Below are 25,966 nucleotides of genomic sequence, written 5' to 3' on the forward strand. Positions count from 1 at the left end.
GCTTTTCATTGACCTTCTCTTGCAGCCTTTGGGGGGCCGTTACAAAGCACACATGTAAGGAAAGCTGCTTGTGGTTCGTGGCTTGAGGCCCCTTTAAAACTTGTGACCTAAGAAAAACAGCAAGGGAAGGGGAAACCTGAGAAGAGTAAAACTTCCTCATGGTACCAGGAAGGGTGTTTGGAAATCACCCAACTCCTGCTGAGAACATATTGTCTCCCAAGGTCCAGGATGCTTCATCCAAGTGCTGCCCCAAATAACAACCAAACCAAGCATGCCTTTAAACCTCCAACTTTCTATTTATTGCCTGTATGGAAGGCAAAATGAGCTGTATTGAGGCGGGCACCAGTGCAGGAAGTGAGGAAGAGTTGTGTTGCAGATAATGGGCACTTAGATCCCAAAGCAATGCTGCTAACACTAGTGGGTCACAACCATTGCAGTGATGTTTGCAAGCAACAGCCTCCATAACAAACACTCCTGTCTCTTCTGGCATGGCCACACATTCCAAAGATCACATCAGCTCTTCTTCTACAATTGTCATGCACCTGAATGGAGGAAGAGAGATGAAGCTGCCCACCTCATCTTTTGTTCAAGAATTGAGGTGAAACATAGCCAGCATGTGTTTAAATTAGCCAGAAATAAAGACTCCAAGAGCAACAAATGGCACTGAGGCAAATAGAAACAAAATCACATCCATTTGATTTGCAGGGCCTAACAAAAAAAAAAAAAATTCTTGCACACTTTAACATCAATTCAAATGTGACTTTCTACCAAAAAAGTCAATTTGGAAAAAAAAAAAAAAAAAAAAAAAAAAAAGTCAAATTGGCATTGTTTCATTTCACAAAGAGAAAACTCCATTGACAAAACCACATGCTTGCATCTAATTCATCCTTCACTGCTGGCAAAACCCCAGGCTCATATAACAAAGCCTTGGGGAAAAAAAAAAAACAACAAAAAAACCCTCAAACTACAGACCCCCCTTGAGAAAGCAGAGCTGAAGCCTCCCATAAACCATAGCCAAAGTTTCCCAGGGCAATGTCTGGGAATTTGGGATCAGATTCTGATATGTGACTGCATGCATTCGTCCATTATGTATTATGGAAAGACAACCTGCAAATAAATGCTACAACATGAAGGGCAGTATTCCTGCTTTCTGGCACTGCAGGGTGCTGGGCTCTGCAGCCTTATGCTCCATGCTGGCTCTGATGTGCTGCAGCTGTAACCCAGGCACAGCTGGTGGGGAAGGGCAGGGGGTGGGAAACAGATGGGAGAAGCTGTGCTGGGATCCCCCTCCCAGCTGGGGAAATGCATTTAAGTTTATGTCCTCAGGTTGGGTGCCTGTTTGAAGTACTTTGGGTGCTTTTAGTGGATCTGTTCTGCTCTTCTTGTCCATGCACTGTGGATGGTGACCTGCTTGGTGGGGTACTTGTATGCCTGGGTGTTTTGCTCAACTCTTCTTGAGCCCGCTTGCTATGGATGTGCTGTTTAGACTTGGTTTTCTTTGTACTGGTGAGAAGAAAGCAGCAGCCCAGAAGGGAAGCAAATATAGATAGGAAGTGTAGCAAGTGCTGCAGAATGAGCTTTGGTTAGTTCTTCAGGCTGGATATTGGGAAACATTTATTCTCTGGGTGGTGATGAATTGGCATAGGCAGCCCAGGGGAGTGGTGGGGTCGCCATCTCTGGGGGTGTTCAAATGGGGAGCTGTGACACTGAATGATATAGAAGACAACACTGGGAATCAATGGATGGTTAGACTAGGTGTTCTTAGAGGTTTTTTTCATCCATAGTGATTCTATATTCAGAGCTCCACCTGCCACAGTTCAGGTCACATCTTCCTGTAGGCTATTTTCCAGTGCTCTGCTCCAGCATGGTAGCGTGGCCAAGCATATAAATCCTTGGATGTTCTTAGTTAGAAATATAATAAGGAAGGAAGTACAAAGAACACGAAAAAAAAGACCCATCCTTACTATTCTTAGCTTCTTTAAAAATTATTTTGACTTAGCAGGCAATTTCTGTTGTCATCTTTTAGATCATGTTTATTTGTGGCCAATGCGTGGATGCTATCTCAAGGGAGAGCTGCAAACCGGGTGTGTGTCCATCAGCATGGAGGAACAGGAGGACTTGCATCACTGTGTGCTTTGTCTCCCTGCTTTTTGTGTCCACAACCCATCTCCTGAGCTCTCTGCTTTGCTGGTGTGCAGGCATACAACATCGTAGCCATCACTTTTCCATCCTTTGGCTGCTCCTTGTCCTCAGCTTGGCTTTTTCTTTTTGTGGTCCTAATGCTGCTGTTATGCTGTGAAGTTGAGCTTCTGCACTGCAGCCCCAAAAAAGCTGTTGTAGTGTTGGAGGCATCCTGAGACTGTCTCTGTCTTGCTGGCAATAATGCTGTTTACAAATGGTTTGTATTGTGGCTAACAATTTCTGATGGTGCATCTGTCAGAACTGGCTCCCTTTCATCTTTATGCTATTAAACAGCAAACTGCTTTAATGTAGTTGGGTGGCATTGGTATTTTTGTGTTGTAAATTGGATTATTTTTTTTTTAGTAATAGGTTGCAAGGATCATGCTCAAAGAGCTGCAATGCAGGCCTGCTTCAAGCCAAAGATGACTCTTCAAAAAAGGCTTCTGGACCATAAATAAGTACAGGCTGTCCAGGAGGGTGGTGGGGGTTACTGTCCCTGGAGGTGTTCCAGAACCATGGAGGTGTGGCACTGAGGGATGTGGGCAGTGGGAATGGTGGGGGTGAGTTATGTTTGGACCTGATGGTCCCAGAGGTCTTTTCCAGACTTAATGACTCTTTGATAGTTGGACAGCTGGACTGAAAATGCCTGTGCTATATATATCCACTGGCCAACAGCTTGGAAATCATAGAGCTATGGCAGAGTTGCCCACAGTTATCTAAAAGTTGGTACTCCCTTACGTGAAGAAGCTGTGCTGAATCTGTAGCAGATTACCTTGAGTGGTGTCGTAGGAGGGGAAGATATAAAAGGTGATCCGGGGTGACAGCCATCAAGAATGATGTAGGAGGCAGTTGCCTTCTTCCAACATGGCTTGGTGATCCCCTGGGTGAGACTTACGAGATTCTGTTTGGTCATGAGAATGGAACCTTGCAAGTAGGTTTGCAGACCTCTGCTGCATGCTGAAAGTGCCCCCGAACACACCTCCCAAAAGCTTGTTTTCTCCTCCAAAAGTCAGCACAATCCTTCCACGTGCTGCTCCATCCTTTGGGAGCTTGTTCTTGGCAAAGCTGCTCCCTGGCTCTGGAGCTGTCTTAAGCTGTTGCTGGGCTTGCAACTGATTAGAGGATCCTGTTCTTGTCTGCCTGGAGCTGGTGGTTATGGCTGACAATGTGTGACTGCAGGCAGGGCTGTGTGACTTGGCGTGTCCTCTGGCTGAGAGCCAGTGGGATGGGCCAGAAATGCTTAACACTCCTTTGGGCGGGCTGTTCTGCATCTCGGAAGAGGAAGAAGAAGAAAAAAGGGAAGGACAGACATAGATCTCCATTTTGCATGCTTTTCCTCTCCTTTTTCTCTTTCCAGGGCTTGCAGGTTCTTCTTGCTGGTGGTGGGACACTTGGTGGAGCCCTGTTGTGCTGGAGGGGTGGGGGTGTCAGTGAAATACAGTGTTCAGTTACTGCTTTGTGGTTTGGGGAAGAGAGGGTGGGAGCCATACTAGAATGGGTCTTTGTCTTTCCCGAGGGTACACTGCTGTGAATTTAAGCTTTGGCTTCTTGCATAAAAACTGCTCTGCCCCTTTTCTGATTAGTTCAGATTAATTATCTAGGATTCTGCTTGTTAGGCAGGAGAGTGCCAGTTTCTGCCTGCATCTGTGTTCTCCAACTGGATGGGGAGAACATCAGGGACCAGCTTACTGGGTAACCTGCAGGAAATCCATCATTACTTTACTAACAAGAGCATCCTAAATTCACTCCATCCCTTCATTCAGATGTGCCATTCTGCTTGTGTTGTGGCCAGTGAAATGGGGCAAGCAATGAGGATGAGTGGGGAATGTGTCCTCCAGTAAATGTTGTAGTCATGCTTGTTTCAGCTAGCATTGGCATTGCTATCCTTAGTTGCTCCTCTCACATCTGCAAGGCATCAGTGTAAACGATTAGGTTTCATGGCTTAATAAAATAGGGTCTTCTGCTTATTAATTAGGTGAAGACCATGAAGCCAATATCTCACCTAGTGCATTCCATCAGCCAGACCTGGAGCATCCCTCATGATGAAGACACTGAGTGTTGACTTAACCCGTTCTTCACTGAGATCTCTGGATCTTTGATGTTTGCTTGGTGAGGAACACCAGGGTACAGAGTCCTCCCTGTGGCCATCATGGAGCCCAGAGCCCACATTCAGCAGGAGGCATCTAGCATGCAGAGAGCAGAAAACATTGCCTCTGAGTTAAATAATGCTTTGCGATATGGCCAGAGGGAAAAGGTACTGGAGCTGCTGGAAAATGGGGCAGATGTGAACTCCAAAGTAGAATTTGGATGGACACCGCTTCAAAGTGCTGTGCAATCTGGTGACAAGGAGATGGTCCAACTTTTGCTGGCCAAAGGTGCGTGCCCATACACCAGGAAGGATAACGGTGGCACTGCGTTTATTGAGGCAGCGATGGTGGGAGACGTGGAAATACTGGAGCTCCTTTTTGGTTGTGGGTTTAACGTTAATGACAGTGACGATAATGGATTCACTGCTTTCATGGAAGCTGCTCTGTATGGGAAGGAGGAAGCCTTGAGGTTCCTGCACAGCAAAGGAGCAGATGTGAATTTGAGGAGGACAGCCAGTGAGGAGAAGAAGAAACTGGGCAAGGGAGGGAAGACTGCATTGATGGATGCTTGTTTGGGAGGCCACTTCTCAGTGGTAAAAACTCTTATCCAGGAGATGGGGGCTGATGTGAACATTTGTGACAATGAAGGTAGGAACGCCTTGATCCATGCCCTCAAGGATAATGTAAGGGGAAAAAATGAGTCAGATGTCTTTGAAATAGGCCGTTTCCTGCTGGAACGTGGTGTTGATGTCAACTGCAAAGATGAAGCTGGCAGAACTGCCCTCATTCTAGCTGTGCAAAGGAAGAATACAAGTTTGGTGGAAACTCTGTTGGACAGGGATGACATAAAAATTGATGAAGCAGGTGAGGATGGCCAAACAGCTCTGGCAGTGGCTGTAGAGAAAAACACATATGATATAGCAGAGATGCTGTGTAAGAAAGGTGCAAGGACTGACGTTGGGGAACTTGTTGCTGTTGCAAATAGGAACCGTGCTAGTGAAATGGCATGCCTTCTTCTGAAGTATAACACCATGTTTGTTCCAACAAAACCTGACAAGTGGGAGCCAAAGAGCAAACGTTGGAGGCACCAGCTGCAAAGTCTTCATAAGATGTATCGCCCCATGATTGGCAAATTAAAAGTATTTCAGCACGCCTCTCAGAGAATTCAGGACAACATCTACCTTGGGCTCTATGATGAGATGGAAGTGGCAGTATGGATACACCACCGTGCAGAAGGTGTCAAGGAGAAAACATTCCTTGGCCTATGTGGGAGCTGTGAACATCTACTGAAGCTCTTCCAATCTGAACAAGAAAAGGGTTGCATGTATTTGTGCTTCCCTCTCTGGGAGAAAAACCTCGAAGAACATCTGCAGGACCCGGAAGACCAAAAGGATCCCAAAGGCATCCTGAAGATGATCTTTCAGGCAGTGAGAGAGCTGCACTCGCTCGGGTTTGCTCACCAGTCTCTGCATCCCAAGAACTTCTTGATAGGTTGGTTGGTTTTTGTTGTTCTGGTGGGTTTTTTTTGTTTGTTTGTTTTTGTTGTTGTTTTTTTCCTGTTGCCTGACACCCCCCATCCTAAGCCAGATATGAAAGACCGGTGCAGATGAGTTCGTGCAGAGTGGCATCAGTTCTCTGGATCAGCACAGATGTGTTCCAGATAGCCCTGGGGGAGTGAATAGAGTAGCTTTCATGTCTCATTAGATCTGCTCGCATTTCTGGACTTTGCAGATAGCACAACCCACAGCAGTCTCTCCAGAGATCTGTTTTCTAAAGAAAGCAGTGACAAGCTTGTATCAGTGTTCCTCACTTGTTAACATTCTCTTTTTTCCCCAGATTTAGGTGGCAAAATTTACTTGACGGATTTTGATAGCACCAGAAAGCTGACTGAAGGCAAAACTGAAGTTATCAACAAAGACTTAGAGGTAACTTCCCTCCTAATCAATGTACAGTTTCAAGTCTCAGGATATTTCTGATGCTTTCTTTTGCTGATTTCTAGGGGCATCTCTTGTGCATCCTCAACTAGAAGATGTGTTGCTTTTGGGGCAAGCCCATGTCGCAGTATACCACATATGAGAATGGGCAGTGATTGGGATGTGAGGCTTGGGCTGGTTCAGGGACCCAGCCCTTGGGATCTGGATTATGGTGTTTGCCCCATCTCATTGTGAACAAACCTTCAGAGTGTCTATCCATATATATTTGCACAGTTGTGCACACCTGCAGACCCACGTATACATTCTGCTCACTTAGGAATACTGGTCCCAATTCTTCCATTTGGTAAGAACCTTCACACGTCTTGATTTGTTTCTTTGCAGAACCTCAGCAAGCTCATGCTGTATGTTTTAACAGGGGGTAGGAAACCCCTTAATGAAGTCAGTACCAAGGATATGGATGCAGGTTCCATGGATTATGAGGAGGCTTTGGACCTTATTGACAGCCTGGCCTCTCATGATGAACGGGGCTTGGAAGATCTGAGCGAGCACCCCTATTTCTGGAGCAAACAGAAGTAAGCCCTAAGAGCACAAAGACAAGTTGTTTGTGCAGGATTTGCCTGCAATGCTGGGAATGGTGTTAGCTGTTGCGGCTAATGAAGGTCCTTGTTCTGCAGGAAGTTCAATGTCCTAAAGAATATATGGAATAAAATCAAAGATCTGACTGCTGATGATAAAGAGGATGCTTTTAACACTCTTAATGCTGGAAAACCTATTCTTTACCCAAACTGGATTAAGCAGGTAAACCTCTTGTCTTTGGGTTGGTGTGAGGTTGGAGCTAGATCTTCAACCAGAAATTTTCCTCAGCTGGACCAAGACTCTGGATTCTCTCCTCCTCTCTAGACCTGTAGATGTTTATAATCAACCGTGCCACGTTGACAGTCCTAATATGAATGCTATGCCTCAGCCAGGCAGGATCAGGGAGTCTGCATGGTGTGTTTCCTGCAGAGCTCATGTTGGTCAAGTGCCACAGAGTGCAGCCATGCAAGGTGATGTCTCTGCAGAAAGGCAGGAGTTGTGATAAGTAAAAGCAGATGTGCTGCTTTCATGGTGCGTGTGAAAGGCAGGGAATAAATAAGCTATAATCTTATTTCAGGTTGATCGAGAGATTCTGCGCATCATGACGAATGTCGATGGTAAAAAAAAATTCTACGAGAAAAACATTGCACACCTACTGAGATTCATCAGAAATCTGGATGAGCACCCTAAAAAGAGGTACGTGTTCACATGCTTGTCCCTGACACGGTTGTTTTGTTGGATATCTGTAAGTGTCAGTGAGTTTGAGAGCAAAATCTTCTTTAGAAAGGAGCCTGGGATATGGGAGGAAGTTCACTAAAACTCATTTTTTCAGGGGTTGCTTCCTTTGACAGCACAATAGTGTATAAAATAATAATAAAAGGTTGTGTAACACCACCTGAGGGTGAGAATTGAGCTCGCTCACAGGATTAAACTTCAGGTTTTTGAAGCAACATCTGGCTCCCAGATTTGTATCATCCCTTCCTTGTACTTTGAGGTAGCCTCCTTACTGCTTGCTTCTATTTCCAAAGTGCTGATGTTACTGAGCTGAGGCAGTTTGAATCATAGAATCATTAAGGTTGGAAAGGCCGCTAAGATCACCAAGTCCGACTGTCTAACCACCAACCCATGCTCTAACCATGCCACTCAGTGCCCCATCTACCTTTCCCCTGAAAACCTCCAGGGATGGTGAGTTCACCACCATCCTGGGCAGCCAATGACTCATTCAGTGCTTCTGAAGAACTGCTGGACTGCCTAATCCTCTACAACCACGGGTGTTTCACATCTGAGGCCACAGGTCTCTGGTGACACAGGCTTTAACTCCAAGTCATGCTTTCACCAAGGCCTTTCTGTGGCCAGCACTGCTCTTCTGTGAAGATGCAGGTGGAGGTGCTGGAGAAATAGCAAAAAGGTAGAGTGCAGGTCTTAGGGAAAGCATGGAAAGGTTGCAGCTCAAGGATTCATAGGAAACCTTCAGAATGGCTTTTTCTCTGCAAGGGAGGAATTGAGGCATCATGGGTTCCTTGGATGTTCTTCTAAAAACCTTTTATTTTCTTGTTTTATTTTTTGTTCTTTCTCCTTCAGGATCAGTGAAATAGCAGGAGACCATGCTGAGTATTTCCTGAAGCTTTTTCCAAAACTGACCATTCATGCCTACAACCGTTTACGCCGGCATCCCAGGTACAGTCACTTCATAGACATTCAGGACCCTTCTTCATAGGAGCCCGTTGCCTCGCATCCCATGGATGATCCCACTTTCTCTGCCTCCTTCAGCTGCAAAAGAGTTGAAGAAAGTGAGTAAGGACATGAGAGCATAGGCAGGGGCTGAGCACAGAGGACTTGGTCTGAGGAAAAGGAATATGGTTCAGGAGACGTGTCTGGTACAGGAACCATGGGCTTGGGAGAGGAGCCAAGCTGACTGTTAGCTCAGTGACTTCTCCATCCTTCTGGGCTTTACCCCTTGGAGATGGAGACCTTGTGGCATCTTCATTGTCCCAGGGGTCGCTTGTTTCTCTGTTAATAGGAGGTGGCACAATGCTTACATAGTGCTTATGGAATATTTTCTCATTCAGGGCTTTTAATGCTATGAAAAACCGACTGGTGTTCTATTAGCCTATACAGAGCCAAACCGGGAATAAACTTGTTTGGAAAACTGACATCTCCTATGCTCTTCTATGAATGAGGTACCCCACCCCTCCCTGAGAGAGGAAAGCATTCTGAAGCTGTACTGGCACTGAAGGCTTCCTCTCCTTGGGTGCATAACATCTCTTGGGGGATGGGCTGTATGGAGGACTAATTGTTGCTTTGCTTTCATGGGATGTGGATTTCATGCCTGAGTTGATGTGTAAAGATGAATCAATGCTTGCGTGCTCTTGTGTACATGCAAAATTCAGAGTGGGTGTGTTTGACCCATCTCCTCTACTAGGGAGTGACTGTCAGAATGCATCACTGAGCCCCGTGCATCTGCTTAGCCGTGTGTGCTGATATCTTTACGTGTTTGCAAACCAGCAGGCAGTGCTGTGCGTGAGCCTGATTGCCGTGCATCTTGGTGTGTGTGTGTACACGAGAAATCCAGGCACATCTGTTATTTTGAGCCTGGCTGTGAGCTGCCTTCTGCAGTGCAAACAAAGTGCAGTCAGATCTCTGCACCTTCCCAACTCGCATCATGCAGTGTGCTCATGCAATGGCTCTGCTCACTTGCCAGTGCAGTGCTTGCACCGTGCTAGTACCTGAGCTGCTGCTCTGCGCACTGATGCATGCATGGCTCACCATGAATGTGTGCTGTGACTTATGGGCTGATGCAATGCAGATAGCTTTTGGGGCTGGAAACCTGGGGCAAACCCAGCTTGCAGCACAAGGGCAGTGTTGAGGAACTGGTTGGACATGCAGCTGGCTGTAAGAAGCTGCTGCAGCTCCTGAGAAGTCTCTCATTTACGAGAACATTGGACTTTGGGTTTGTTTGATCCTGCCAAGTGTTGTTAATCCTAATGGACAAACAGGAAACGTCATCTCCTGCCTTAAATACACCTGTGCTGTTGCCAGGCTGCGGGTTTTAGGATTTGAGGGTTAAAATGTAGCTGAAAATAGCTGTAAAGGTACACAATGGAGTTTGCACGGGAGGGAGCTGTGAGCAATGTGTGCTAAAGGTTCTGCTCTTTGCTTCATGAGGTGATGTCTAAAGTACACCGGATTTCTGCAGCTTCCTGGTGGCTCAGCACAGCCATACTTCCTCGCCTTTCAAAAAGGAAAATGAAGGCATTCGGTAGGATTTGGTTAGTCCTTTGGAAATTTAGATGCACTGGGTATTTAAAAAGAAAAGAAGAAAAAAAAAAAAAGACCCAAATTCAGCATGGGCTGACTGATTGGAGAATGGGTATCTCCTTGGGTAGATACACCTGAGTGGCATGTCCCTGCAAGGTGCTGCGTTAGCACGAGGCTGGAGGATGCTGTGAGTTGCTTTATTTTTCAGCCTTGTTGCAAATTAGGCACAGCCAATGCAGCATATCCTGGCTGCTCAGCTTCCTTGGAGCATGTCCCCATGGCTGTTGTGCTAGGATATATCTTCTTCTGTCTCTTCTTCCGTTTCTTCTTCTTCCTCCTCCTCCTCCTCATCCTGTGGGGAGGGGAGAAGAACTGCATCAGTGGCTGATGGTGGATGCATGGGTGAAAATGGGATGTGTTTAGGGCAGGGAGAAGTGCAGCCACTGCAGATCTTCTGAGTGTGTTACTGGGAAAGACTGTAGAGAGCTGGGGTCTGAAACAGCCCACCCAGAAGTAGCATCAGTCACTTCAATGACATGGATAGGCCAGTACCTGTGGTATAAAGTCAGGAAGAGCAGCAAAAGGAGATGGCTTGTGTCTCTGTGACACTGTTCTGGAGGCTGTGGGGCAAGCAGCATCCTGCACAGCTACCCAGCACCCCCACAGCTGGAGGAGACAGCCCTCCCAGCTGGCTGTCCCCCTGCTCCAGCTGCCTGTGCTGGTGGTGGAGCCTGAGGACGTGGCTGCCTTGCAACCACCTACCTGCTCTGAAGGCTCAGAAGTGGAGCTGCTGGATGACATCTCAGCACTTTCTGACCCTGTGGAAAACACAGATCCCATCGCAGTGTGTCAGGAGCCCTAAATCTACACTCCCATCCTGGCAGCCTTTTGCTCACCCTCGTGCTTTTCCTCTAACTCCTTCTTCTTATGAGACCGGGGCAGCAGGACCTGGATACCTCGCTGGAGCGAGAACAGAATGACGACGAGATTGCCTGATGTGGGAGAAAAGAAGGAGCAGTAAGTGGGGAGGGAACAGCAAGACGTGTTGTCCCCTTCGGCTCCTTGAGAGCACGGGAGATGGAAGGGAAGCGGTGACATTGGGTGCTTGCTTGCACAAAGATACGAGTTCTGCGCACCTCCTCGTTTGCAGGGAGGAGGTGGCATGCCCTGCTCTGCCTCGCAAGGAGGTGGCATTGGGAGAGCTGCGGACACGAGCCCCCGGGAGCATCACGGCGCCGAGCTCCGTGGAGCGAGGCTCGGCAGTGCCACAGTGACGCCTGGTGACAGCCTGCGAGATGGCCGCAACCACAGCCCGGCTGCTGAGCCCGCAGCTCTGACTCCTGCCTGTTTTCCCCCCCCCTACCCTCCCCGCATCTCCCAGCCGTGCCGAGCTGAGCCTCACAGCCTGACAGTGATGAATTAAAGGCAGCAGAACGCTGTGCTGCAAGACACCCACCCGGCCGTCAAAGCAAGATTAGGACGTGCCTATTTTGGTTTCCCCTTTAATCAAAAAATCAATTAGGCAATTTCTAAATGAATATTCAGTCAAGGAGTCGGGTTGTCAGGTAGAGTGACAGCACATAGCAGCACTTTCTTTGTGGGTTTTTTTTTTTCCCCCCCACAGTTTAGCATTGTTTAGTATATTGGAACAAAGTAAGAGATGAGGGAAAAGAGATCTTTTCCCTAGAGATCATAGAATCCTTAAAGCTGGAAGGGACCTTTAAAAGACATGCTGTCCAATTTCCCTGCAATGAACAGGGACAACACAGCTCCATCAGGTTGCCCAGGGCTTAATCCAGCCTCACCTTGACAGACTCCAGGGATGGGGCACCAACAACATCACCAGGTAACCTCTTCCAGTGCTTCACCACCCTCACTGCAAAAGTCTTTTCCTTGTATCTAACTTAAATCTGCCCTCTCTGAGCTTGAGATGTCCTGGTGAGTGCTCCCTCAGACCCTCATGAAACCTTTTCTCCATTCCAAACATTCTCAAAGCATCTTCTGTACAGAGCCAATAAGCCTGCTGCTTGCCTGCATGTTTCTGGGCAGTCTCTTCTCCTTCTACTCCCAGCTGACTTATAACCTGGCTTTAACAGCTCTTTTAGGGGATGTATTTTTTTTGTTTTGTTTTGTTTTGTTTTTTTTAAGCAAACGGGGCTTATGCAACAGCTCTGTCCTCATGAACTCTCTGCATCCACTCCACTGTTCCCTAAAGAAATTTCTTAAAACCTCTCCTGGTAAATTTGGCTGAACTTGAGAGGGAGGAAGGGCTTTAAAGACATTGCATTTTCCAGCCCCATGTAGCTGAAGCTGTGTGTATTAGTGGGACATGCCATGTGCACTGCATGGGAGGGGTTTGGCTCTTCTATGGGGAGTCATCACTGAAGATCTGGGGATTTGGGGGGTCCATAAACACCATGGGATACAAAAAAACCAGGACTGGAGGCTTCTGTGCTGGAAGAATGAGAGTGTAAACGAGGAGTGGGGAACAGGAGCTCATCTTACTTGGGCTGTAGATCTCAGATGATTCAGAACGGGCTTTTATACTGGTCAACGAGGTTGGTTCCCTTTCCCTTGAGTAGACTCGGAAGCTCTTCATCACCTTCCAGTTGCAGAACCTGCATGAGGAACGCTAATGACAACAAACCTCCGAGCAGACATCTGCAGCTGAGATCCTGGGCAGTGTCATGTCTTCATTTACATCGTGCCAGAGGCTGGAAGCAGAGGCTGGCATCTGTGCAGCCTCTGCCTCCCAGAGAGAAGGGCTTTGTACCTCTTCCAGAAGTGTATCAGGATGGGGAAAATGGCCACCTTGGCTCTATGGTAGAGGAGCCGGTTCAGTAGCCCCTTGGAAGACAAACTCCAAATTAAATCTCTCTCATCTTCAGAGATGTTCACCTGAGCACAGAAAGGAGCTTGTTTAACCAAAGCAGTTTGTAGCAGCCTGGTGAGCCCTAGAGACATGTCTCTCTCTCCCTAACCCCACTGTGCACTTCAAGCTGTGCCTATGAAGTTAAAATATTTCTGTCCTGGCTGACTGTCCTGGACATAAAGACTGGATTCCTCCTGGATTTCTGTGGAAAAATGCTTTCGAAACAGGAGATAAACAGAACCACTGCTACTGTAGGGGAAGAGGTAGGTGTGTGGGGAGGGCACAATAATGACATTGACTTCTGGAGACTGAAAAGACTGATTTGGCAGATTGCAGCACATATCCTGGTGCTTCAGCTCTGTCATCCTTCCTGCAGATAGGGGATTTCACCATCTCCATGCCTATGTGCTTGTTCTTAGTGGCTACAGATCAACTGCTAGCGTGGGCCTGGTGATAGATCAGTTCCCATGGAGCCCAGGGATGATTCCCAAGCTCCAGAGTGCATTCTGAAGCTTCAGAGCATTCATGGAGCAGATCCACCCCCCTGTCTGGTCTCTTTCTCCCTATATCTGCTCACAGCTGCCATGGTCTTGAGCAATGAACAGCCTACAGGCTTCCCGGGTGGGACCCATCATCTCACCCGCAGTTTGGGAGGAATATCAGAGCTCAAGAAGAGCTTGCTGATGATGGCAGCTTTCTTTTTGAGAAAGTCAACTTCATTTTTGGTGCACACGTTGAGGGCTGCCAATGCCTCAGCTGAATCAGCCAGCTTGGAAAACCTGCAAAAACATGTGTTTAGGTGTCACTCTGAGACAAGTGCCCTGATTTGTAGGCTAGGCAGGCATGGAATCACAGAATCCCAGAGCTGCTTGAGCTGGAAGGGATCCTTAAAGGCCATCTGATCCAACTGCCCTGCAGTGAACAGAGTCCTTTATAGCTCCATCAGGTGCTCAGAGCCCCAGACCTTGGTTGCCTGCAGGGATGGGGCACCACCACCTCTCCGGGCAGTGGTCTTGTTTAGCTCAGTATTTATCAAAACGAAGGTTTGGGGGCTCCCCAGGGGCAGGTAGCCACAAGCAGATTAGATGCAGGCAGCTGTAGAATGAGACTTCGGTTGAGTTTCACACTGCACTGTGGTGTCCAGCAGCCTTGCTGAGGGGAGTTTTAGGATGGCAGCAAAGCCCTCAGTATGTGCAAAGCAACCCATGTACCATGCTTTATCCCTTACCGAGGGGTGCAGATTGCTCCCAGAATGGATTTGGGCCTGAGAAAAGGAGACTTGGAGGCACCTGAGCACTGGTGGAGCTTACTTGTTGATCTCCAGGTAAAAGTGGAGGTCATAAACGAGGAAGTTGACAGTGATGAGCTGGTTGTTAAACATCTGTCGTTTCACCAGCACCATGTCCTTGTCTCTTGGGGATCTGGCAGAGGATGCATGGGAACGCAAGGTGTTGTTGCTCTGCATCGAGGAGATGGGCAGGTCTGTGAGAGAGTAAGAGATGTGGTATCCTGCTTCTTATAGCATTGGTTTGGGGGCAGCTGAGCATCTGATGCTGAGCTATACCCTACTCTGTCACCTCCCTTGTGCTTCCCTTTCCTGCTTACAGGTGATTTGTTGGGATTTTTCTACCTTAGAATCATAGAATGGCTTGGATTGGAAGGGATTCAAAACATCATGAAGTTCCAATCCCGTGCCACTGGTAGGGCCACCAACCCCCTGATCTGATACTGGACCATGTTGCCCAGGGCTCCATCCAACCTGGTCTTGAGCACCCCCAGCGATGAGGCAGGGATGGGTACCTTGGTAGACTACAGCCCCCAGGGAGTTCAGATGTTCAGATCCATCCAGTGTGTGCCATTCCCTTAGCTCAGTAACCTCTATCCATCCTCCTCTTTGCACCTATAGAGTGCTCGTGTTCCTTGTTTGCTTAGAAGCTGGCCACAGTATGTTAGATCAAAAGTCTGCCTGTCTGCTTAGCCATCACCATCTCTGACAGAGGCCATAAGTGGATAATTAAGGAGAAAGAAGTGTAAAATATGTTACTATTTCCATATAAAACATTCCCCAAATTCCAAATATTTTTGTTTCCAGGTCTTTGTCTAGGTAGGCTTGCTGCACATCCACCAATTCCAATGGATTTCTTCTCTACCAGCTTTTCCAGTGTCCTTTTGAACCAAATCCGCTCTGCATCCTCTGGCCCAGCACTTTGTAGGTAGGCTCCCTGTTATCTCATTCTATTTATTTTTGCCTTGTCTCACCTTAGCTTCATCTATTGCCTCCTGTTGTGTTTCTTTTTTTGTGGAAGGTGTGCAAATTGTTGCATTTATGTTGCTTGAGAGACATGCACCAGTATCACTGCATGCACTTAGCAGAAAAAGGAGGGACACTGGTGTCGGAAAACCAGATAGTGTGTGAATGTGTATATATATGTCCATGTTGCCTCTGCACCTCATCTCCCAACCCCTTCACCGATGTGCTGATATCCCTGTGGCTTCTCTGTGCCAGTGTGCAGGGTCTGGAAGCACTGGGATTAGTGGCCAAGGCCAGCCTGACTGTTCACCTCCAGAACTTCTTGGCTAGAAGACACAAGCCCATTTTGTGCCTCATCTCTGCCCTCCTTTCAACCCTCTGCTCACTTGGTGCAGATTTCTCAGGCAATATTTGGCATCCTAAAACACCTGCTTTGCCAGCAGGAAGGAAGAACTGCACCTCCAGCAGAGACTATTGAACATATGAGGATGGGAGAGGAGCCTCACAAGTTTCCTTCATTTACCTCTCCTAAACCTAGGATTGCCTTGGGGAGGTAAGAGAGGTGTTCAAGAGTCTAGCCATACTTTCCTCCTCATTTTCCAGTTCCTTCCAGAGAAAGTCCTCAAACTCCACACGGCACTTGTTGTTGTTCATCTCCCGATGGAACTTGCAGATGCTCCTGACAATGTTCTGAATGGCAAACCATGCCCACCGCTGCAGAGACAGGACAGTGCACATCAGTTGGTGGTATAGATATGGCGAGCCAGAGCTGGGAATGACCCAGCCATCATTTCTGGTGTTTCTGCATTCCCCTGGAGGCCACAGGTGATAGTGTGAATTGCTTGGCCACTTGCCACTATCTAGATCTGGACTCCAGAGCCTGTGAGAACAAAACTTAAACTCTGCTTTTTGCAGTCCTCCAGTTCTAACCTCCCTCACCCCATTTCTCTGAGCACTGCTTAACACACAGCTTCTCCTCTTTCCTACACAACACCCACAGCAGGCCAGCAGAAGGTCTTTCCTTACCAGGTTGTCTGTCTTGAAGTTCCCCATCCCGTGCCGCAAACAAAGATTGGACTTGCGTGTTTCACTGGGGGGAAAGAGGTCCTGGTATTCTTTAAACCTGCCAGATGGGAGATCAGAGAGTATCAGGGACAGCCAGATGTGTGAGCAGGGGTTGGGTGGGTAGGATGGAGAGCAGCTGAGAGGGAGGGGTAGCCTTGTGGTTGGGGTCTCATAGGACTCCTATTTCTGGAGGAGGATGGAGAAAGGGATGGGAACTGGAACTCTCCCCTTGCATGGTTAAAGACATCAGCAGATACAGGGCTGGGGTGAGGGTCTAGCTGGGATATTGATGCATTGATAGATGGTTCACAGAGTAATACATTTGTAGCAGTTGTTGTCTGTCACCAAGGAAAGGATGTTTGTCTTTGAACCTAGGATCCCATCTAAGCCAAGTCCTCACCATTGTTTTTCCATTGCTTTCTGAACGAAGATCTGTGCTGTCATCAACATGAAGGGAGTGACTGTTTCAGCTTCGCTTATTTCCTTGATGATAGAAGAGCTGCACTCCAGCTGTTCCTCTGGAAGAGACATGCAGTTGCTGCCTGCCATGAGCAGCCACCTCAGCCCCTATAACAGCTCTTCCTACCCTCACATCAGCAAGTGGCATCCTGTCCCACCTCCACCTGCCTACACCATCAGCTGTTCACTGAATTTGATAGTCTCACCTCTTTTCCTTTCTCTACTGTGCTAATTGCATGCTTTGGGAGTGAAACTCTGATTCCAAGAACATCAGAGGTCTTGGTGATGAAGTCCTACCAAAGAAGTAGACCACCTTCCTAGAAATTCAAGTGGCAGTGGAAGACCTCAGCAAACACTGGGCAAGGAAAGGAGAACTGGCATTTCCCTGCAAGAGGATCTAAAATCTTCACCCACATCAAGGAAAAGAAGCCTTTGTCACAGCCTGTGTAAAGTACAGGGCTGGAGAGTGCCTACCAGCTGGTTTTTCACCATGGAAATAATTTTTGACAATGCTGTTAATGAGGAGGTTCTTTGTCTTGGTGTTGGTCTCTGCAGCTAACTTCTCCACGGCCATCCAGAAGCGCAGTGGTTCAGCTGCACTGCGCTCCTCGAGGAACTGCTTGAAGTACTGCAGGTGGGCAGGGCTGTGCAGAACCTTCACAAAGTGCCTGCAGGGAGGAGACACCAGGAGACAACCAGAGCTGAGAGCAGGCAGGGATTTGCAATTTATATCCCGATGTGGGGCTGTCAGGAGTCTTGTTTGGAGTATCCCCAGGAGGGGGGAGTCCACGTGGACATTCACATGGCATCTCCGTGACAAAGCAAGGAGTTGTCACTGAAGGGAATCAGTGGGAAAATTCTGTTTCCTGAAAGTAGCAAAAGACAGCAAATCTTTGTACTGCAAGGTGCCAGACCTTGGTCTTCTCGTTGGCTTCTCTACTGCAACAGTGGTGTCCTTCTTGGCACTTGATTTGGTTTTTCTCCTAGGAGCAGCCCTCTTCTTTTCCTTCTCGGGCTCAGCAGCTGTGGGGACAGAATGGAGCTGGCCGCTTTCTTGGGTGACAATTATAGCCTGTCACAGCTGTTCTCAGGTCAGAGGACCCCAAAGAAGCCTGAGCTGCCTCCAGAACTGCCCTGCTGATTTCAACAGGATGAGCCTAGCTCAGGGGACATTGGGTACTGTAGAAACCCTTCACCTCTGCATGGCTTCAACTCCTCAGCATCTGCTTCAGAGGAAACCTCCAGCTCCCACCCATGCTGGCTGGATTAACACCTGTAAACACGTGCCTTCCAAGGGTGGTTGCACCTATATCTCCTTCTGGAGATGTTTCTCTGATGATGCTTCCTCCTGCTTGTCCTGAGGAATGCTGGCTGGGAGCCTGCCCTGCTTCTAGTCTGCTCTGGTTGGACTCACCAAGTGGTGGGCTTTTGGGAGACAAAACCTCCTTATCCTTGCTGCAGCTATCCACAGACAGTGATTCTTTCTGAACAGCCAACTCTTTTGATGTCATTTTCTGGTAGTCTGCATCTGATAGAGAAGAAAGAACAGATCCATCTCCTGCAGGCTCTGACTGTCCTCCAGAACTTACTGAGTGCTACCTTCTCACTCTTTGCCTTTCCTTTCCCCTTCTCTATTCTCTTCCCGTGATCCACCCACGATGCTACATTTTCAAGACCTTAAGCTCCCCAAGTGGTCGAGGTGTGGCAGTGGGATGACAATGACCATCCCTGCCTTTGCATTTCAATCTCTTTGCTACAGTCTAGTGACCCAAGCCAGTGCAGGGACAAGCAATTTGGTGCCTCCAGTACTGAGAAGGGCAAATTTGATCTAAAGCTCATTGCTAAAACTTGGATTATGGCTTGTGGCTTGCATATATCTTGTCTCAACCCACCCAGTGACACTGTCAGCAATAAAACAAGATACTGCTAAGCCAAAACCTGCATGTTGGTGGCTTGGTCACTACAGACACACAAAATATGCTGCATCAGCATGAGCCAACCTGAATACCAGCAGAAATTCAGAGCCTTCTCTTACCAGTTTTGCTCACAAGAGGTTCCACCTCTGCCTGGAGCACACCCCTTTTCTGGAGGTCTTGAGTGCCAAAGGATCGCCAGTGTTCAGGAGAGAGGCTTTCCAAGTTCCTTGTGTCATACAAGGCCTGGCTCAGCTTCAAGGACTCATTTATCCGCTCAGACAGGAGGAAATATTTGTCCTTCCCAAGACCATGTCCTTGTACCTTGGGCACTGGGACATCACTCTGTGAAGACTGACAAGAAGAGCAGAGGGTGATGGCACAGAGCATCCTATTACACCCGACTCGAGGAACTGCTCCTGCAATGCAGCCAGCAGGCTAGCTGCACATTTTTGCACTTACAAACCTATCCAAATTAAACCTCTGGAAGAAACCTGAGCACAGAGCTCAGCATAAGACTTGGACCTGCCCATACTTTTCCTAAAGCTGGCTCACGTCTGCCTGCAGCTGCATCCAAACAGTGGCTCATCAGCCAAGGGCAGCTGCTTTCCTGAAGAGGTCACCATCCATCCAGGAGGACTGAAAACAGCCACGAAGGTGTCATGGACAGACAGGTGAGCTCACGTTTTCTTTTCTGCTGTCCCTGGTGCAGCTCTGGCTAATGTCCCAGGAGTGCCACCCACTGTCCCCACGGAGACCCTCATGCAGGTTTTGGCTGTTCAACACCAGCGAGCAGGGACAGAGAGACTGTCTGCAAACTGAGCTGCATGCTGCTGAGAGCAAGCACCAAAAATAGCCCTGCTAAGCTCCAAGCAGCTCCTCTGACATTGGTGCAGAGAGAGCCCCCAATGAGTTTGGCTTAGGGGATGGTGCCTGCGGAGAGCATGGCCCCGACACCTGCCCAAGTGCTAATTGCACTCCCAGACCAAGCATTTGCTCTGAGTGGTAATTTCCTTGACAAGGGATGCTTAGAAACATGGGCAGCTAATTAACTTACAACCAAAAGCATTTAATGAGCAGAGCCAGGAGCTGACAGCTGCCAACTGACTGCTCCATAAGAGCTCGGCTCTCACAGGCTGCAATGCTAGGGCTTTGGGGCACTGCCCTTGCCAGCCTCTCCTAACCATTTCTGGGACCAGCTGCTGATTTTTTACATTGCTATTCCAAGAAAATCCTAATGGTCAGCCTGAAGACATGAGCTGCGGTGAGCAAAAATTCCTGTGTGGGTTGTGCAAGGGACCCAAACACGCAGGATGTTCTGAGGTTTCTGTTTGCGAGGAGGCTTCCTGGAGTTAGGATAGCATTCAGGGCACTGAGAAGTATGATGCATTAGTGGGATATCTGCTGCCGGAAGGATGGTTTGCTTTTGTAACTCTTACTTAAATCACTGCTTTACACAGTGGGGAAAAAGGAAAAAAAAGAAAAACACTTGGAAAACTTGAGTGCAGTTGAATCAGAGGCCAAAATGCTGTACATCCTCCTCCCCCAGCATGCTAGCCGTAAGTTTGTGCTGGGACAAGGATGTATGCATGTGTAGCTGCCCATGAGTCAGATTAAAAGCATTATTTGGTCCAGGCAGGGAAAAAGGGGGAGAATTAATTCCCAGAAGTGGTTTGCTCAGCATGCTGCCTGCTGCTGGCTTTGCATGCACCTCCCCTGCATTTAGATCTCTCCATTTCTGGGATGGAGATGGGTAATGGCCCAGGGGCTGACCTGTGGGATGCTGGATCACTGCAGCTAGTGCTGAGCTTCCCTCCCTCCCTATCCCCCTGCTTCTCCCATCTACACTGCTACCTGCAAACCCCTTGAAGATGCCCACAGCCCTGTGCATCCCCTTTACCATGAACTGGAGGAACGTCTCATCATCATGAGCCAGAAATTTCTCATAGTAGGTGCAGAGGACCTGAAGAGGAGACAAGGTAGGGTGTTCTCAGCTGTTCTCATGTGTCCCCCCAAGGTCGCAGTGACAGTGTTGAGACATCCAAGGGCAGCTTTGCTGTGGGCTGTACACAGTGTGCTTCAGTCATGTTGTGCTGGAAGCAGTGACTCAGATGTGAAAGGATGGCTGCCATCCTTTGAGCACCATCTGACAGCTGAGGCCACCAGCTGCTCGGTGGCTGCTCATCTCTGCTCCTCAGCCCAGCAGACCCATGGAGATGCTTCTCTCTGCCAGTCTGCTGCATCTAGGTCACTGATTCCAGTCCAAGCTGACTTGTGACCATAAGTTTTGCCCTCCCTGTTCTCTGTTCATCTTCTAAATATCTCTATTAAACCTACCCTTGCACCAGGCTGGGGTGTGTAGGCACAGCTATACCCCACAGTCTGACCACTGCCAATCTCTACCTTACAAATCTCTTTTTGAGTCCTGAATATCCAGGGGGTGAATTCTGCAGAAGCCAGATGGTCCCGCAGGCCCTGAAGGATCCTCGTCTCCATGGGAAGCTGCTGTATGGTGTTTTCCACCAGATAGGACTCACAGATCCTCTTCGTGAGGAAACGGCGCAGGAAGAAGTTATTTTCTCTGCTGTGGTCCAGCACCACGGGTAGGAATTCCTCCAGGTCGTGCCATAGGTCCAGGAGACGAGCCTCAGCAGTGTGGTCCTGGCAGATCAAGAAGGTCCTGAAGGGCCGTCCTGCATAGCTGTCAGCACTGAGAGCCCAGGGGAGGTAACATAAGGTCTTGGCTGGCCTTGTGGGGGATGGCATCTTGGCCAGGGGTGTAGAGGAACGTAGGCTGGAGAGGACCTTCTCTTCACATAGGTTTTCCAGGTGGAGGACCTGTTTTTCTCTGGGCCTAGGTCTTTTTGCTCCTCCTCGGCTTCCAATGGCAGTATTTGCAGTGCGCTCTGGCTGCGGACGAATCCGTCCCAAACCACCTTTACACTGTTGCAATCTCTTTGTGCTCCCAGCTGGCTCTGTCTGCCTTTCTGGTTGCATCTTCATTTCTTGGCTGTCTCTTCCCTCCTTGATAAGAGCCCAGATCTTTTCTTTGGCCTCCCTGCTGCAGTAGGGCTCTGGTGAATCCTGGCTCCTACTAATTCTCATTGGGGAAAGGCCATCTGAAATGCCCGAGGGCTCCTGCAAGTGACCCTGTGCCAACCGCTCCTGATATTCCTGCAGCAGAGGCCAGCAGGATTTTTCCTCCTCCATGCTCATCTTGCACTGAATGAAGAATTTAGGGAGCCAGTAACTCTGAAGGATAAACAGGGCCTGCTGCTGCATTTTGCTCAGGATCTCCCTCCGGGTGCCTACAGACCCAACGTTTGTGACTGTCTGCGATGAGCCTGAAATGGATGCAGGGAGTGATGATGTGAAGATGGCTCCAAGCAGACCTGCTGCTGCCACGGGGGATCCCCAGCCAAGCAAAGGCACTGCTGGCATCCCATCCGTTCCTGGGAGCAGCCAGGAACAGGCCAGCAGCTCCCATCCCACTTACGGGCAGTGGTGCGGCAGAGGGTAAGGATGCTGGAGCCTTCACGCAGGTGGGTGACCTTCAGCCTTTGGATCAAAGACAGATAGAGGTCCTTCTGCATTGCATCTGACTCATCAAGCCCCAGCAGCCTCTCAGTGATAAGCCAGAAGTCTGTCAGTTCCTCCCCTTTGGATCAGACAAGAGAACGATATGATGGAGGTGGTATTAAAAGCCTTGCTGGGGAGCAAAGCAGCCTGTGATTAAAAGAAAAAGCTGTGAAGATGTGGAGGGGCTGTGGAGCACACCATGCCCACCTGCCATTCCTTGGGTGAAGGCTCGGAAGCGCCACATGCCCTGGCTCCCACTGATGCATTTCTCCAGCAGCCACTGGTCTGCGCCCTGCCAGTTCAGCAATCTTGCTGTTTGAGAGAGAGCAAGGCATGGCATCAGGGCACAAGCCTTGATAAATGCCTTATTTTTCCAAAATAAAGACCTGCATCCCAGCTGCTAGAACTTTCTTTCCAGCAGCCAACCCTTGCGCTGATTCGCAGATGGGCAAAACAACAGGCTGGAATGAAGGGGGTTGTATGGGGGCAATCTGCACAGTCCAGATTTGCTGCCAATGAGACAGACCAGGGTGTAAGGTAAGGGTGTGTTTTGTGCATTTGCAGGGCATATTAATGGCACTAAGGGGCACGGCTTAATGATGGGGCTCCTTAGGTCAGGTTGATGGTTGGACTTGATTATCTTCAAAGTATTTTTCAGCCTGGACGATTTTATGATTTTTATGAGTTTCCCAGCATAGGATGCACAGTGCAGAGCAAGAGCCCAGAACCAGAGTGTGCAGTGTCTTTTTAACCCAGTGCTATGCTCAGCAGGCACCAGGCAAGAGGAAGCCCTGCTAGTGCAGCAATGACTCACCTGCTTCCTCCGAGCGAATGAAACCCAGGAGCTTCTGGCAGAGGACGAGGAGGAGGCACAGGCTGGATTTGCAGAAGTGAGGCAGCCGGTGTTTTCCCAGCCAGGCCAACAGAGCTGAGGGACTGGGATCCTGCATTGCACCCCACACCCAAGCAGAGGATGAGGCAGTGAGCGAGGAGCTGGCTCTTGCACGGGGATTAGGGTGAGTAATGGGCCCATGCTAGGGGGGTTGCTGGAGAATAGCGTGAGCCATCCCCATGTGCAGGAAGAAGGGGGGATGCTCGTGCTGCCTGTGTCCCTACTATCTCTTCTCCCCACTTGCCTCCTTTCCCAGAGCCCCAATTTCCCGTGGTTTCTGCTCCACCCATGACTTAAAGGCAAAATGAAACCTAGGTTTGAAATCACACCCCTGGCTGCATGAACATGGAGGAGAGAGCAGCCTCAGAAATGAGGAACCGACTCCCAGTGCCCTTCCTCCCCTTTCTTTGTTCTCACAAGGGATGTTTTCTCACCAGGTGGCTCGGTAGCTCTGGCCAGAGGTCCCATTGCCCCGTTCTGCTCCTGTAAATGGGTGTCTGGCCAAAAACCTGCATTGAAAGGAATGGGGAGATCTTGATGTGATGGAAGGTGGTGGGGGAGCCCAGAGCCTGGCTGTCCTAGTTAGTTCCCACTACAGAGAAGGCACCATCTTCTGTCAGACCTCACTACCTCCTCCATGCCGAGGTCCTCAGCTTTCCCTGCCCTGACAGCCCAAGTACAATATAGTCCCAGGTTTTTTTCTGATGTGGAACCCAAAAGATCCTAGGCTTTGTGGTGAGGAGCAGACTTACAGGAAGGCTCAGAAACGTGTTGAAGAAGTCAACAAAAACTTCATCTCTCAGCAGCAGCTCTATGTCCGTGGAGTCTATGATTGCTGCAGGGGAGAAGAGAAAGTTACCTGGGCTTTGTGTTGTTGAAAGAGGGATTGTAAAGTGAAAGAGAAGTGGGAGCAGTCAGGACAGAACAGAGCTAAGAAAAATGTGATCTTAGTTGGGGTTTGGTGCACTGAGGTCCTACTGCACCTATGTGCTGTGGGCTGCTGACACAGGGTGTTTGGAAAGCATGTGGTTCAGTTGCACCAAGTAGGACTTGGGAAGTTTGAATGGCCACTTTCTAAATATCGAGGGTTTGTGGAGGTTGAGTACAAATGCTGCAGCATTTCCTTTGAATTATCAGGCATCATCAGGCAGGTTGTGTCTTTGGGTAGAGCAGCAGTGACTGCAGACATCAACTCCAACCACCCAGGACCTGAAGGCAGTGTGTCGGTGTTGGAGTAATCCAAAATCTGTCCCTTGAATTTGTGCTTGGTTCTGAAAGACCTGGAGTGGACTGGCAGCACCTGCTGATATTGGATGCCCTTGGAAATGCCCACCAGCACAAAGGCATGCTGTGCCACAGGAAGGACCAGGTTTATAAAGCCTAATGCTGCTTTGCCTCTTCAGAGTGTGCTTTGCTCCAGCCAAAGTTCACTCACTGGTGGCCATCATGTTGCTGTGTCCTGAGGATGTGTTCTAGATCACCGTGCTGCTTGTGACACACTTGTCCCAGCCCTGATCTGCACGGACATGGAGGGCTTTTGGGGACTGCAGTGCTCTCCATGCTTTCCTGAAATGAAGACCTTCCCATCTCCCCACTAGGGGCAGCTTCTTGCCTTCAAACCAGGCTCTTGTTAGTACCTTGGTGCCATGTTGTCAGGGCTTTTGATGACTCATGGGAGACTCCGCTATGGTTTCCCTCAACAGAGCAACCCTTGGCTCCCAGTTGGGACTGATTCCCACCTTTGGAGACCTCCTGGAAAGAGGAGGAAAGAAATGCCAAATGAAATGCAGCCTGGGTTGGAAGTAGCAGGTGGTGGTGGGGAGACCCTGACAGCTCCAGCATCACGTTAACTGAGCAGGAGAGCAGAGAAAGGCTGGTTTTAGCTGCGTTGGGGCCACCGGTGCCCCAGCTCAAGTTGCCTGCAGCAGGTCTGAGCTTCTTTTGTTGGGGACCAGCCGTGGAATCCTGGTGCCCTCGGGAAAGAGAAGCGGGTCGAGCCATCTCTCTGGGGCCGGTCCCCAGCAGCGAGGTCACCTCACCAGATGGCGCTGTCAAACCAGCAATGCGACGCTGTCCCCAGCACAGGGATGGCTTCTTGTTGCTCCTGTTCCCTGCGTGATGAGTAGGGAGGCACCGCTGGTTTTACGGCTAGGCAGTGATGTGTTGAAAAGGTTAATGGTGTGGGGGCATCGACACACTCTGTCACCCTGAGCGTTTATTTGCGGATTGCCGGAGCTGTCCCTCCACAAACGTGTGCACTGGGAGGGATGCTGGCTTTGGGATAGGGTGGAGCACAGCCCCGTGGGCAGCCACCATCCCCTTCCTCTGGTCGGGGAGCACACCAGGACTGGGGGGACGGCAGCCCTGAAGTCAGCCCGCCCAAATGATGCAGAGAAGGCTGAGCTATGAGCAACTTTGCTCATTCCAGGTGCCAGTTGGTCTGCAAACAAGCGTGCAGTGAGATCCTCAGAGCTCTGCTCGTGTCAGCATGGCTCCGGGCTGACCTCAGCAGGGCTGAGCCAGCCCTGCCGGGAGAGGATCAAGGCTGCGAGCTGGAACAGATCGGCACGGTTACCATGGAAAAGCATGGGATCGTTTCCATAAAGCCTTTGCCCGAGGTGAGGCGGTGTTTTGGCAGGAAGGAGCTCCGCTCAGCACAGCTGGTTGGTGTACAGCTGCCCATCCGCCTGGCGAAGTTTGCAGTGAGATCCTTTGTGAAGGTGCCTTGCAAAAGAAGATTACGTAGGCTGAGATTGAGCAGACCTGCCAGATTTGAAAGGGTAGGAGAGGGCTCGCAGAGGGATTTGGAGTGGCCACGCTCTTTGCGCAAAGATACAGGCAAGGTTGCAACACCAACTGCGTCAGTATTGCTCCTGAGAGCAGCCCACCCTCAGCAGAC

At 49.2% G+C, this 25,966-nt stretch overlaps 2 protein-coding genes across 4 annotated transcripts; one reads left to right on the forward strand and one right to left on the reverse strand.

Annotated features, from left to right (window-relative positions):
- Window positions 1-1,344: 1,344 nt before the first annotated feature.
- RNASEL (ribonuclease L) lies at window positions 1,345-8,931 on the forward strand. 3 transcript variants are annotated; one of them, XM_052666301.1, is made up of 7 exons: window positions 1,345-1,414; window positions 4,157-5,759; window positions 6,105-6,193; window positions 6,584-6,774; window positions 6,877-7,000; window positions 7,356-7,474; window positions 8,360-8,931. In XM_052666301.1, the coding sequence occupies exons 2-7, from the start codon at window positions 4,331-4,333 to the stop codon at window positions 8,493-8,495; spliced, it is 2,088 nt and encodes a 695-aa protein (XP_052522261.1). In that variant the 5' UTR covers window positions 1,345-1,414; window positions 4,157-4,330; the 3' UTR covers window positions 8,496-8,931. The 3 variants fall into 3 exon arrangements, 2 of the variants coding, with proteins under 2 accessions (XP_052522261.1, XP_052522258.1); XM_052666298.1 differs by lacking the exon at window positions 1,345-1,414 and adding an exon at window positions 3,457-3,547; XR_008202263.1 differs by lacking the exons at window positions 1,345-1,414; window positions 8,360-8,931 and adding an exon at window positions 7,103-7,248 and having other exon boundaries at window positions 3,563-5,759; window positions 7,356-7,462.
- Window positions 8,932-9,758: 827 nt separating this feature from the next.
- RGSL1 (regulator of G protein signaling like 1) lies at window positions 9,759-24,515 on the reverse strand. The gene is given in 22 exon segments (XM_052666764.1): window positions 9,759-10,388; window positions 10,799-10,854; window positions 10,933-11,028; window positions 12,542-12,654; window positions 12,810-12,934; window positions 13,549-13,687; window positions 14,219-14,390; window positions 15,744-15,873; window positions 16,186-16,282; window positions 16,625-16,742; window positions 17,158-17,351; window positions 17,598-17,706; window positions 18,098-18,211; window positions 18,719-18,950; window positions 20,497-20,559; window positions 21,000-21,940; window positions 22,093-22,254; window positions 22,383-22,487; window positions 22,990-23,119; window positions 23,502-23,576; window positions 23,820-23,902; window positions 24,503-24,515. Coding segments are annotated over 22 exon segments (3,366 nt in total). The 3' UTR covers window positions 9,759-10,289.
- Window positions 24,516-25,966: the final 1,451 nt, after the last annotated feature.

The sequence above is a fragment of the Tympanuchus pallidicinctus genome, unplaced genomic scaffold, assembly GCF_026119805.1.
Source record: "Tympanuchus pallidicinctus isolate F22 unplaced genomic scaffold, pur_lepc_1.0 scaffold7, whole genome shotgun sequence".
Lineage (NCBI taxonomy): Eukaryota > Metazoa > Chordata > Aves > Galliformes > Phasianidae > Tympanuchus > Tympanuchus pallidicinctus.

What these genes read in the sequence shown, in the direction of transcription:
- RNASEL (XM_052666301.1), top strand. Translation starts at nt 4,331, where the DNA reads ATGGAGCCCAGAGCCCACATTCAGCAGGAGGCATCTAGCATGCAGAGA. An exon ending in TTATCAACAAAGACTTAGAG is followed by an intron (nt 6,194 to 6,583) that starts GTAACTTCCCTC and finishes GTTTCTTTGCAG; the next exon opens with AACCTCAGCAAGCTCATGCT. An exon ending in ACCCAAACTGGATTAAGCAG is followed by an intron (nt 7,001 to 7,355) that starts GTAAACCTCTTG and finishes ATCTTATTTCAG; the next exon opens with GTTGATCGAGAGATTCTGCG.